The sequence below is a fragment of the Dunckerocampus dactyliophorus genome, chromosome 5 (assembly GCF_027744805.1).
Source record: "Dunckerocampus dactyliophorus isolate RoL2022-P2 chromosome 5, RoL_Ddac_1.1, whole genome shotgun sequence".
NCBI classification, from domain to species: domain Eukaryota; kingdom Metazoa; phylum Chordata; class Actinopteri; order Syngnathiformes; family Syngnathidae; genus Dunckerocampus; species Dunckerocampus dactyliophorus.
Window position 1 is genome coordinate 6,566,065 of NC_072823.1, and position 14,308 is coordinate 6,580,372.

At 35.8% G+C, this 14,308-nt stretch overlaps 1 protein-coding gene across 3 annotated transcripts in view; it reads right to left on the reverse strand.

Moving 5' to 3' along the window:
• btbd11b (BTB (POZ) domain containing 11b) overlaps positions 1 to 14,308 on the reverse strand; it is an 87,293-nt gene that overhangs the window by 13,517 nt on the left and 59,468 nt on the right. For all 3 annotated transcript variants that reach the window (XR_008570333.1, XM_054775506.1, XM_054775505.1), the window contains exons 3-6: positions 12,442 to 12,646; positions 7,111 to 7,263; positions 6,766 to 6,931; positions 5,200 to 5,289 (exon numbers count right to left, since the gene is read on the reverse strand). Coding sequence is in view for 2 of the 3 variants with exons in the window: in XM_054775506.1 (XP_054631481.1) it covers positions 5,200 to 5,289; positions 6,766 to 6,931; positions 7,111 to 7,263; positions 12,442 to 12,646 (614 nt within the window). In the remaining variant the exon portion in view is untranslated. The remainder of the gene's footprint in view (positions 1 to 5,199; positions 5,290 to 6,765; positions 6,932 to 7,110; positions 7,264 to 12,441; positions 12,647 to 14,308) is intronic.

Genomic DNA, 14,308 nt, shown 5'->3' on the forward strand with positions numbered 1-14,308 from the left:
GGGTTGGACAGCCGGCGTGAGGGAGGGGGCCGTGAGAGGGAGAATGAGGGAGAGAGACATGAAGCCATTAAAAACTATAACATGGCCAAACCAGCAAAAGACAAGACTCTACAGCAGGGGTGTCCAAAATGCCCTAACCCTAACGCGGAACATTCTAAAAATACAATTAAACAAGAAAACTATTAAAAAAAAAAAAAAAACAACAGAAAAAATGTAAACATCTGCAGTAATAAAGAATAAAGTGAAAATATTAACGAGAAAAAGCCGTAATTATACAACAATAACATTGAAATATTATGAGGGAAGAAAACGCCATTTTAGCAGTATGAAGTTGGAACGTTAAAAAAAGATGTTTTTTTTTATTATGAGAAACAAATAAAACAACAAATAAAGTTGTCATTTTTAGAAAATTAGGCTGCGGCAAAAGTTATAATGTCACTGAGAATAAAGCCAAAATATTATTAAAATAAAGTCAGAATTATGAGAGGGGGGGAAAAAACAAGAAAGTTGAAATAGTTGGAAAATGTAAAAAAAAAACCCCCTGCAGTAATAAAAACACTGCTGTACTTTTACAGGAATAAAGTCAAAATATGAAGAGAAAAAAGCTGGATTCTAACAAAAAAAATAGTCCCATTTTAAGAAAATGAACTCATAATATTATGAGAAGACATTTTAAGAGCATAGAGTTGAAATACTAAAGAAAAAATGACATTATTACAGTATTTATTTAAAGTCATATTATTATGAGAAGCAAATAAAACAAAATCATGTTGTCATTTTTGGAAAATTAGGTGGCAGAAAAATTTACAAGGATACGAGAATAAATCATCAATTATCATCAAAATATTATGGGAATGAAGTCATGCTTACAAGAAGTAAATTTACAAGAAGAACTTTGAAATAATTGGAAAATTTAAAAAAACAGTCGCAATGAAAAAAAAACAGCTGTAAGTTTAGTAGAATAAAGTAAAAATATTAAGAGAAAAAAGTCTTATTCTAACAAGAAAAAAGGCACAATTAATAAACTCATCATATTAGCATGGAGTTGAAATATTAAAGAAAAAAGTTATAACATTATGAGAAATAGACAAAAAATACATTTGTAATTTCTGGAAAATTAGGTTGGGGAAAAAGTTATAATGTTATGGGAATAAAGTTAAAATATTAGGGGAATATAGTCATAATTTTAAGAAGTCATAATTTACAAAGCTTATCTAAGAAGAAAGCTGAAATATTTTTGAAAATAAAATTAATAACAGCAAAAATGGGGGAAAAAAAGCGTGAAGTTGATATTAACCGTGTACTTTTTCACCTACAGTATGTCACAAAGCTGAGATATACAGGTATATCATTTCTTAGCATATTTACAAAATATCAAAATGGCCCTTCCATCCTTCCATTTTTCACTATGTGGCCCTCGCTGGAAAAGGTTTGGACACTCCGTGGTTTACAGGGAGGACATGAGGACAGGAAGCTCTACAGGAGCAACGACACTAATTATCTAAGAGGCCTGGAGCTGCAGAGGACAACCTGTCAGCATGTTGACCTTGTAATGAACACAATAAATGGATCTGTCTAGTTAGGCCTCATCCTAATGGCTTGTGTCTGATCTCTCCTCCCTCCAGTCTGGTTTCTCTGACTGGGCTCTGACCTCTCAAAGAGAAAATGCTCAGGGAAAATGCAATGAATCAATGAACCACATGAAAGCTTAACACCAATTAACGCACGCTACTACTTTTAGAATGGGGATCAAAGAAGTTAACATGATTCGTTAATCAATTACAGGCAAAATCAGGGGTGTCCAAACTTTTTCCAGTGAGGGCCACATAGTAAAAACACATGAAGATAAGTGAAAGATAAGTGTAGATATGCTAAGAAGTTACAGTATAGTATACATTTCAAGAAAAAAAAATGCATCTCAGCTTTGCCATACAGATGAAAAAGCCTGTTAGTATGACGTAATACTACAGTAGTAATTTGATTGATTGATTTGATTAGTTTTTATTATATATATATATATTTATATGTATTTATATATATATATATATATATATATACTGTATATTTATATATATATATATATTTATATATATAAATACATATAAATATATATTATATATATATATATATATATATATATATATATATATATAAATATAAATATATGTATTTATATATATAAATATATATAAATATATATATATATATATATAAATATATATATATATATATATATATATATATATATATATATATATATATATATATATATATATATATATTTTATATATAATACTAACAGGCTTTTTCATCTGTATGGCAAAGCTATATATATATTTATATATATATTTTATTATATATTTACATATATATTTTGCATGTTCTCCCCGTGCGAGCGCGGCTTTTCTCCGGGTAGTCCGGTTTCCTCCCACATTCCAAAATGAATTAATTAATGGAATTCATGTAAAAATCAGCAGTAAATTTACAAGAATAAAGTCAAAATATTAAGGTAAAACTTGTAAAAGTTGTAAAAAAAACAAATAACGTCTTTTTTCGTAACTCCGATGTTATTCTCGTAAAATTACTGCTTTTTGTTGTTAGATTACAACTTTTATCAATATTTTGACTTTATTCTTGTAAATTTACTGCTGATTTTTACATTTTTGCTGTTTCTTTTGTTTTTTTTTTAAGTTTTTTTGTTAAAGTATACTTAGATACTACTGCTTAGATACTAAAATGTGCTATGGGTCAATAAAAAAAACAGCCACGAGACGCAAATGGCCCCCGTGCCACACTTTGGACACCCCGGGACTAAACTGATGCATAAACTAAGAAGGTCTTTGTGCTTTGGCCAGGAATCAACAGCATTAATGGACTGCAAATCATATGACGTAATGGTTGATGCTACAAGTTGCAGAGGTGACAATGAACAGGATCATGAGGCTTCAAATTTGATGTGGACTCTGACATGTGGACACCGTCCAAGCAGGATAAGCCGTCTCCTTTGCAGACTATGTGGGTGGTCATTTCAATGAGTCTGATCACTTTTTCCCCCAAGTAGCTTATTGAAGTGAATCATTATTTAGTGTAACCGAAATGGACAATTTATTAGGTATACCTACACCTGCATCTATCCATTTTCTACCACTTATCCTGTTCAGCGCCGTCCTTTTAAATTCACACCCACGCTTTCACTGTCACTGCCTGCAATGAGGTATGTCGCGTCAACCGCCAGACCTTCCGTGACTCACAATCGAATGATCTCCACCAGAATAGCCATCAGTCTGCATCAGCAGGACCAAAGCTGGAGCAGCCGGGGATGAGTGGTTAAGTTTGATTTGCCCTGTGACCAAAGAGACCCATCTCATCGCTCCGTGTGTGCTGTCAAGTTGAGAGCTGTTCGGACGTGTCGCTAATATTGTGCGCTTGTCGTCTTTATGACTCTGATGCGTTAAATGCAGAAGGACAATTTTGTGCATGTAAAAAAAATTAAATACAATTAGACAAAAAATGTGATTGCATTAGTGTTGGGGTGTCCAGACATTTTCCAGCAAGGGCCACAAAGTGAAAACGAAAAGGTGCAACTTTGCCACTTCGGTATTTTGTAAAGCAACACATGTAGATACAGTATGCTACGAAGTTATATGCAGGTATATTTTGTTGTGATATACTGTAGGTGAAAAAGTCTATTAGTAGTATGAACTTCACTTTTTGCTCTTTTTTCCCCATTTTTGCCAAACTAATCTTCATCAATTTTCTTTTCGGAATATTATGACTTTATTCCCATAATATTTTGACGTTATTGCCATAATATTAGTACTTTTTCCCCAACCTAATTTTCCAAAACTTGATTTTGTTTTGTTTGTTTCGCATAATATTATGACTTTTTTAAAAAGAACATATTTTTTCTTGAATATTTCAACATTATTCTCATAAAATCAAGACCTTTTTTGTCGTTAGAATGCGACTTTTTGCACTTCATATTTTGACTTTATTCTTTTCAAATTACTGCAGATTTGTTCATTTCTGGAGTTTTTTAAATTTTATTTTCAACTTTTCTTTTCTTTTACTTCTTGTAAATTTTCCTCTCGTACTTCTGACTTTATTCCCACAATATTTTTAATTTACTCCCATATTATAACTTTTCCCCCGACCTAATTAAAACAAAAATTACAACCTTATTTTTTTTCCTTCTCATCATATTCCAACTTTTAAAAAATAAACTATTTCATCCTTATGCTACTAAAATGACAATATTTTTCCTCATAATATTACAGATTTGTTCTCGTAAAATTGAGACTTTTTTCTCATTAGAATACAACTTTTTGTCTCTTAACATTTTGACTTTATTAAATTATTAAATTACAGCTGTTTTTTTTTCCATTTCTCCATATCTGTTTTTTTTCTTCTTCACCTTTTTTCTTGTAAATTTTCTTCTTGGGATGTTGATTTTATTCCCATAACATTTTTACTTTATTCTCGAACTATTACAACTTTTTTTCACAACCAAATTTTCCAAAATTACAAGTTTATTCATTGTTTTGTTTGATTGTCATAATATTATGACTTAAAAAAAAACCCAACATATTTTTGCTGTCATATTGCGACTTTTTCTCATTGGATTACAACACTTTTATCTCAATATTTTGAATATATTCTTGTAAAATTACTGCTCATTTTCCAATTTGTGTTGTTTTTTTTTTCCTTTTTAAACTATTTTGTTAAAATGTGCCTCGGGCCCACAAAAAAAACAGGCGTGGGCCTCAAATGGCCCCCGGTCTACATCTAGGACACCCCTGGTGTAGAAATACATTGCTTGATGTGGTGAGGTATTTCTTTATTATCACTACATTGTTTTGTTGGCTTCCCTTCTTTGTGTTAATGAGTGGAGCAAAAGATTATTCACAGGTTTCAACACACCCCACAATGACAAACATATTGCTAAAGGAACACCTTTCTAATAGGATCAAGCATTATTAACTTCTAACTATTTTGCCTCATGATCCTGGGTGCTTAAATGGTGCATGGAGAAGACGGCAGGTAAGATGATGGACGATATATTTGTTCTTCTCTACTCATCACGGCATATACTGTACATTCTATACATGAGTTTGCACATCAAAACATGCTTTCCTGACTTTTTTTTTTCCAGTTGGCCCCTCGAAATACCCCAACCAATTCCACATTATTGGCACTAACCTCGTTGTTTATATCAGCTCCAGCATCCAGCAACATCTGCACCATGGCCTCGTCTCCACGGACACAAGCATACATGAGTGGGGTCATCCCCTGCGTGAGCACAAACACAAAAGACAATTTGTCTTCAAAGTAGAATTACACCGTAAAAGCGACGCATTGGATTAACTAGGGCTAGGAATGATTTTATGTAAATATGTTTTATTGTCAGAATTGTTCACATTTATTATGACTTTTTTCCCCCAAATGCTTTGATACTAATGTACAAAAATATATAATACATAAAAATTCCCCCCCAAAATTACAACTTTATTTTGTTTTGTCTGTTTCCCATAATATTACGACTTTTTAAATGTTTTATTTATTTTTACATAGTTCAACTCTAAGCTACTAAAATGACATTATTTTTCCTCATGATAGTATGAAATTATTCTCAAAAAATGTCAATTTATTTCTCATTAGAACACAACTTTTTTAAACTAATTATTTGGCTTTTATTCTCATAAAATTACAGCTGTTTTTTTCCATTTCTGCTCCTGTTTTTTTTTTTTTTTCAAAATTTTGCAAGTAATTTCAACTTCAGCTTGTACATTTTAAATAATAAAAACCAGCCTAGATCTCAGCTTTGTGTTTATAGGAGACAAAGTGTGTTGTTATTTTGTTCTCCACTGCTCAATTTTGTATTATTGCTGCTGTTTTTAAATGTTAAAAGTTTAAAATTCACCTATTGTCTTTCTTTATAACACTATGACTTTATTTCCATAATATCTTGACTTGATATCACAACTTTTTCCCAAACTTATTTTCCAAAAAGTGCAACTTTATTCTTTGCTGTATTACTAATACTTTACTAATACTTTAGTAATACTTCTAAAATGATTCACATTTTTTCACATAGTATTAATGTAATCGTTTTTTGTGGTAATGTTACGGTCACACCCCGCGTGTCTCCCGGCGTGGCAGTTCGCTCATTTCTCTGTTTATGCCTTATTTCCGTTTCTTTATTTTGTTATTTCCGTTATTTCGTTTGGTTATTTCCGTTTGTTTTTGTTAGTTTTCTTGTTTAATTGCACTTTTAAATGTGCAGCGGGCCAATAAAAAAAATCAGCCACGGGCCGCAAATGGCCCCCGAGCCGCACTTTGGACACCCCCGATACAGTGCCGTGATTTAACCTTGCATGTTGCTTTTGCACTGTAGGAGGAAAACATTTCCATTTCCAACCCAGATCCTCCTGACTGTGAGGCAAACCTTCTAACCACATTTCCACTGTGCTGCCCCTCAGGGAAACTCAACTACGATGTTGTGTCGGAGTAGTTCTTTTAATGAAATGAATGTTCATACAACCCATTGGAAGATCAGCTGCAGAAGAAAAGATATTGTAATAAGGGTTAAGATATTACAGCCTTCGTGCTCACATGTCTGCACAATGCAGGAGATGAGGCAGTCACGGTTTACCAAGCAAACAACATCTTCTGTTCCACGGGCTGTGTGGGTCGTTCTGTGCTCATTCAGTGAGTGTAAACCTGCTTTCATATGAATTATTAAAGTGAGTTGACTGTGTCTCTAACCTGCTCACTCATGCTGTTGACACCATCCGGCCCCAGCAGGTTGACAGCCTGCTTCACCAGGTCTGTGCGTCCACAGCTGAGCATATGGAAGCCCAAGTTCTGCAGGAACTTTGCCTCCGTAGAGGCAGCATCCAGCTTCCTTGAGGCGCAGAAGCAGTCATCCGTTCTGCAGGGCAAAGCGCACAAAGTGAGCGAGTTGGATGCTTTCATGTGTGTAATGCCCCGCTATTTCCCCCGAAAACACCTGGAAAGTTTGAATTTTTTACACAGCTATACAGAAGGAATATACTTCCTTGAGGACGTGACTGGTGGAATACGTGTGTGCCTGCAGGAGTGCAGCTGTACCGGAGCTGGCGGGGCTCGCAGTCCACTCCAGGCAGCAGCAGTCTGGCAGCCTGCCGAACATCATCGCTGTCCACAGAGAAGCTCCGCCTGTGCTCAGTATGAACAACAGACACGCGCACCCACTCCATCAGCGGCGGCAGCACCATGAACGGCCTGTAGGGGAGGATAGAGGTGTTCCATGAGCAGGTGCACATTGAGCAATCCACCCGAGATACAATTTGCATACGTTATTTTAGAGATATTGCTCAGTGAGATAAGTGTGTGAGTAAAGGATGACCCCTGCCAAGAATATCAAATCAAAGAGTCAAAAATTCATACTATAGAGACGTGCTGATGTGAGAAAATTGCACATCTAATGCTGACCATCCAATTTGTGGCTAAAAAGATCATGTTCTTGATCAGCTTTGCTCTTTTCTGCAATGCCAAAGCTATTGAGGATAATTCACTTGGACTCCACTGGGAACTACAGGACAGCAGATCCCCGCTTTTGGCGGGGCCAGCGAATAGCCGTAAATTAAGCAAGAGTAATTAAGACGCCCATAAAAATGTCCGGTTTTGACACACGGCTCGCTTCCACCCCCTCGAAACCCTCCTGCCATTGTTCACTCGCAACACAATCCAGGTTTAAACCCCAAATATGCCTCACACACTTATTAAACCAGGGATGTACAAAGTGCGGCACACGGTCCATTCTAAGAATATAATTTCACGAGAAAACTGAAAAAAACAGCAGCAAAAATAGAAAAATCAGCAGTAATTTAAAAAGAATAAAGTCAAACTATTAAGACAAAAACATAGTAATCTAACGACAAAAAGTCGTAATTTTACGAGAATAACATTGGAATATGAGGAAAAATAACGTCATTTTAGTACCAGAAAGCTGAAATATTAAAGACAACAAATATATACATTTTTTTAAGTCGGAATATTCTGAGAAACAAACAAAACAGTGAAAAAATGTGTAATTTGCGGAAAAAGTTATAATGTTACGAGAATAAAGTCTGAATTCCGAGGAGAAAATGTATAAAAAAAAAGTTGAAATATTTGGGAAATTGGAAAAAAAAAACGACAGAAATGAAAAAGCAACAGCTGTAATTTTGCAAGAATACGGTCAAAATATTAAGAGAAATTAAGTCATATTCTAATGAGAAAAAAAGTCACAATTTTATCAGAATAAACTCGTAATATTATGAGAAGAAATAATGTCGTTTTAGTAGCAGAGAGTGGAAATAATAAAGAAAAAAATAGATAAAGTCATAATATTATGAGAAACAAAACAAAATAAAGTTGTCATTTTTGGAAAATTGGGGATAAAAGACAATCACAAATAAAAAAAACACTGCACTGTATTAAAAGAAGTAAAAAAAACAAACCGATGGAGCACATGGGTATCACACTACAGCATCGTATGTTATAAAGGTGGTAAGGGGGTACAGTGCATGTCTTCGCAGTCCTGCTGAGACAGATGCAGGGAATGACCGTAAGGTTGATCCTGACCCCACTGTTTACACTGTGTAGCTGAGGAGCGTGGCAGAATTCAAATGCTTGTGCAGCAGCAGACAAAGGCAAATCGATACAAAAAGGAGACTGACTTTAAGCAGGAAGCGGACCTGGTGCGTGTCATTGGATGTACAGTATAAGGATACATCAAAAACGGTCAGTTTCCTTTCTCCTGCCTACAACTTTCCGCTACTAATCCTGTGCTTACACATACTCGGTCCTTACCACAGCATATGCATAAATATCCATATGCATGATGCTGCAATTCGACCTTCACTGATGCACTGACAGCATGTTATGCATACAAATACGCATTTTCACTTGTGTTGTCATAAATACCAATTGCAAACATAAAACTGCATATTCTTCCCACAAACCATTCTTCATTAAATGGAAAATGTGACATGCGTTCCATGCTGCAAAGACAAAGCACACTGCAACAATCAATCTTTGATATCACTCTACGTTTGTGTTATCTATAGTTCTTCAATATGTTTTTGAAGAGACTTGCTCCACAGAGATTTAATAATGGAGAATGGTGGAAATACCTGCACAGATCGTGACAAGCATTACGAATCTGTCAATGGTGTTTATTTATCGATGCTTGTCAGGGATGGGAGGATGTATCATTTATTTATCATTAAGTTAGAGAGATGTGTCACACTCTTAGGTGTGCAGGTCTGATTAAAATAATGGAAAACACCTTATCAAAAGGCAAGGAACACCATCACAAGTCTGAAAGGAAAGGAAGTTCATGATCAGTTGAAGGTCTTGCTCCTTCAGTGCAGCCCTACTTAATAAATCCAGGCCCTGCCAGTGTGTTTAAGTTTGTGAAACTGTGATTTATTTTTAAATATCCAAGTTGGACCCCCGTGGGACACAAATGAGCTGATAGTGATAATGCCTGCAGCCCCAATGGAGGCCTGCCCAGACTCAGCTGTCAGCCTTGCATCACACCGCCGCTGTGAGCCGACGCCTTTCCACCTTTTTGCAGGAATTACCAAATAGCCCAAGGTATGAATGCAATATTGAATGCAACTATGAATATATCAGGGGTGTCCAAATTGCGGCCCGCGGGTCATTTGCGGCCCATGGCTGTTTATTTATTGGCTCGCGGCACATTCTGAAAATATAATTTAACAAAAAGATAAAAAAAAAAGACAACAGCAGTAAAAATGGAAAGATCAGCACTAATTTTACAAGAATAAAGTCAAAATATTAACACAAAAAATATAATCTAACGAGAAAAAGTTGTAATTACTGTATACAAGAATAATGTAATGTTATTAGGAAAAATAGTCATTATTAGCATAAAGTTGAAATTTAATTTAATATATTTGTCGTAATATGAAAAACAAGCAAAGATGGAAAAACCATCAGTAATTTTACAAAAATAAAGTCAAAATCTGAAGGTAAAGAAGTTGAAATCTAATGAGAAAAAGTTGTAATTTTAGGATACTAACGTAACATTATGAGGGAAAATGACATCAATTTAGGAGTATAGAGTTGAAATATTAACAAAAGACTTTTTTTTAAACTAATAATATGAAAAACAAACAAACAAAAAAAAACAAAGCCATAATTTTTTTTTTTTATTAGGTTGCGGAAAAAGTTATACTGTTACGAGAATAAAGTCATAATATTATGGAAATAAAGTCATAAGTACGAGAAGAAAATTTACAAGAAAAAAGTTGGAAAATAAAGCCCCCCACCAACAACAGAAATTGAAAAAAACACAGCGATATTTTTACAAGAATAAAGTGAAACTATTAAGAGAAAAAAAGTTGCATTTTAATGAGGAAAAAGCACAATTTTATGAGAACGTCATTTTGGTAGCATAAAGTTGAAATTAGAACATACAAAATACGTCAAGTCATAATATGAGAAGCAAAACAAAATAAATTTGTCATTCCTGGAAAATTAGGTTGGGGGAAAAGTTATAATACTACGGGAATAATGTCAAAATATTAGGGAAACAAAGTCCTAATATTACAAGAAGTAAATTTAAGAAGATTATTTTAGAGGAAAATTGAAATAGTTAAAAAAAAAAAAAACAACAGCAAAAATTGGGGGGGAACAGAAAAGACTGAAGTTGATAATAATATTAATAAGAATTTATAAAAATAAAAATAATTATAATAATAGGCTTTTTCACCTATATCACAAAGCTGAGATGCAGTTTTTTCATGAAATATCCAGTATATTACTGTATTTGCTTCACAAAATATCAAAGTGGCAAAGTTGCATCCTTTCATTTTTCACTATGTGACCCTCGCTGGAAAAAGTTTGGACACCCCTGCTCTACTGCCATTTCAGATGACTGCTCCATGCCTTCGCGTGCTCTGACTACAATGCTACTTAAGCGCAAGGCTACAATCAAGTTTGTGCAATCAAGGGAAATAACATTGACACATTGCCCAATCCTTACATCACTCCGACATACAGAGAGGTTCCTACTGCAGCATCAATCAATACTGGCTGGGCTGACGTGTCTGCGGGCCTGCTGCAACGACTCCTTCCTGCAGCTCCTCGGGTCATTTAAAGGACTTTATTATAATTGAATATGTTACTTTTATAAAGCAGTTCTTTGGGTCCTAGGGAGTACATCTGGTGTGTCACAGCGGGAGAAGGAGAAAATGTAATAAAAGCACAGTGTGCAGAGGTGCATGAGCACTGTGGAGTGATATAGGAGAATTACCAGTGGAGTCTACAGTTATATATATGCTGAGGTGAGAGGAGGGCATACTGTGTGCAGGGGTGTAAATTGTGCCAATGAGAAAAAGTCCCACAGCAGTCTTGTGGTGTTAAGTTATTGTACTGATGATCATCACACATAAAACATTTTTACAAGGTACAAGATGAGGAGCATGAGTGTGACAGATAAATCAGCACCATTCCCTCCATTCGGCTTGATTTAATAAAAGTTCCTCTGCATCAGCATCCAACTTTATATCTCATTTGAGTAATGGTGTGACAAACAAACATCTGAAGATTGAATTAGACAACTTACTTGCTTATCCTTTTTCCCCGTAGCTGCAATGTTGAGTCTCACCAAAAGAGTGTTTAACAGTTATTAGGATTGGATTTGAGTCTTGGTTCTGTTCCAGTTTGTTCCTGTTTGAAGGGAGTTGTTCCTTGCTACAATGGATCACCGCATAGTCGCTATGCACAGGACATTTTTGTTCAACATATATATATATATATATACTGTATATATATATATATATATATATATATATATATATATATATATATATATATATATAAAATGTATTTTCCCCAACATAATTTTTCAAAATGTAAAATTTTAATTTTTCAACTTTATTTTGTCATAATATTACGACTGAACGATTCTGGTTCCGATACATCAATCCCGGTTCCTAACAATTGTCGATTCTGTTGTTTTTAAGAGGCAGGGTCGGCTTGAATGATTCAAATGGGGGTGCTAACCAGAGTTCTTTTTGGATGAAATGTCTGAATTTCTCTATGAATTGTTAAATGAGAAAAACTTCAAAACCAGTACAGTGTTCCCTTGTTTATCGCGGGGGATAAGTTCCCAAAATAGCCCTCAATGAGCGAAATCCGCAAAGTAGCCAACTTTATTTGCAATGATTATATATGTTTTCAGGCTGATATTTTTAGAATGCGCCGTGGGCCAGTAAAAAAAATGCAGCGCCATTTGTGGCCCTCGGGCCGCACTTTGGACACCCCTGGTTTAGATGGATGGGGGGAAATGTTTTCATGCGTGCTTCAAGTGAACACTCCACATTGAATTCACAGTTCTACATCAGTAACAACAACAACAAAAGTTGTTGCATGTTTGCGTCTTACCTCTCAGTTTGTAAGGTAACTTTCGATGGCTCCACATTCGGGTTCTCCCACTCCATCTGGGGGCAGTGCATGAAGTAACACAGTGTGTAGATGGCCTCGGGGGCCCAGTGTATCGCTGCGCTCTTCTGGTGGATGGGTGTCCCATTGCTGTGGTTTTTGGTGTACAGAGGCTGCAGATAGTGCATTGCCCTGGACACCATATCACCTACACATCCGACACATGGACACCACAGAAGGGGAAATCAAAGAAAAAGGAGCAGTGAGGGTTCAGTTCATCTGCGAAATGTATAAATAAATGAACTGTACTGTTAGCATGCGTGTGCATTGTAGAGCAAGTACAGTCACTCCCATACACAAAGCCGTTGTTTCGTTCCTAAATTGCGCTGCCTGCCAAGAGTCCATTTAGCCTCAACAATGTGAGAGGCGAGTGTGAAAAGGGTGCTTGAATGAGAGAAGAGCATTCATGCAATGAAGCTGTCAGTCTCCTTTGGGAGCAGTGTGGACCTCCACTGGACATCATCATCGGGTGATGCAAGAAACTGGAACTACGAGGGAGGGTGCAAAGGACAACCTCTTGCACAGCTTTAATATCTCCGTGCTGCTGGGACGCTACAGTGGAAGTGAACCACCTTCTCGTATCATTTCAAGTAAAAACACGCTCATAAAAAGGTATACAGCCGTCCTCGCCACATCAAGCTTCAAATTTCGTAGCTTCACTCGATCACAGATTTTCAAAAACAATTGAATTAATAAATCATCACTCTTTTGTGGTTGACTATGGCCAATTATTAGTCAGAAATATGCATATTTAAGCAAATTTCAAGCATAAATTGGCTAAATGAAAAGCGCCAGTTTTTTTCAGTTTTGACGTTACTATTTCAAAAGTTGGTAGCTTGAAAATGGTTCAAGATAAAAGCATACTGTAAATTAGACAAATCATCAGTATGACCCAAAGTTTGTGATGGGGGTACATTTGCTCATCTAATGTGCATATTATGACGTCACCAGTCTCGGAATTTGTCAGATCCCTGTCTCCACGATACCGGCTCATCAACAGGCTCATCCAAACGTCTGATCCACTTGAGATACTCTTACTCATCTCTCACGCAAACCCAGCTATCATCATCATCATTTACAGCGGGATCTTGAACACCACTGCTGCCTCAAAGCGCATCATTACTGCTATTATTACATACAGGTAGATAGATAAAAAGTATCTATCTATCTATCTATTATGCCTGTGAATATAGGTCATTATATATACGCACACACTCATAGCACTATATTTATTTATTTGTATTAATGTCTCTTCTGTTGTTGTTGCTTAATTTATTGGTATTTATGTTTCTGATGTTCTTATTCATTTTCTTGTGTTTTTCTTTCTTTTTTGGGAGAATGAACAGAACAAGAACTACCTGTTTTACTGTGCATATGACAATAAAAACTCTTGCATCTTGAATTGTATACTCCAGTCATATCTATCTATTAGCAGTTTATTTTTTTCCAAGGAGTCTCCCGCGGATCGTACCGCATATGCCGCCATTTCCGCGTTTGTTTACATTCCCGCTACCCCCCCTCACCATTCGCAGTGTTTTGACAACCCACCACATCCTCTCCTGCCACCCCAAACACGATTTAGCAAAGCATCGGCTCAAGTGTGCTGCGTGTGGACTGTCATGATGGGCCGACTCGCTGCCGCACGCACAAGGGGCTTCAAAGTCTGTAAAATAATAAACTTTGCATAGAAACGCCCAAAAATGTTGCTCAGATTGAAGTCCCAGATGTTCATCACCTCCTGGTGTAAAGTGTTAACTACACAAGGCACCATATTTGCAGAAATGGCTCGTTAAATTCAGCAATGTTGCTT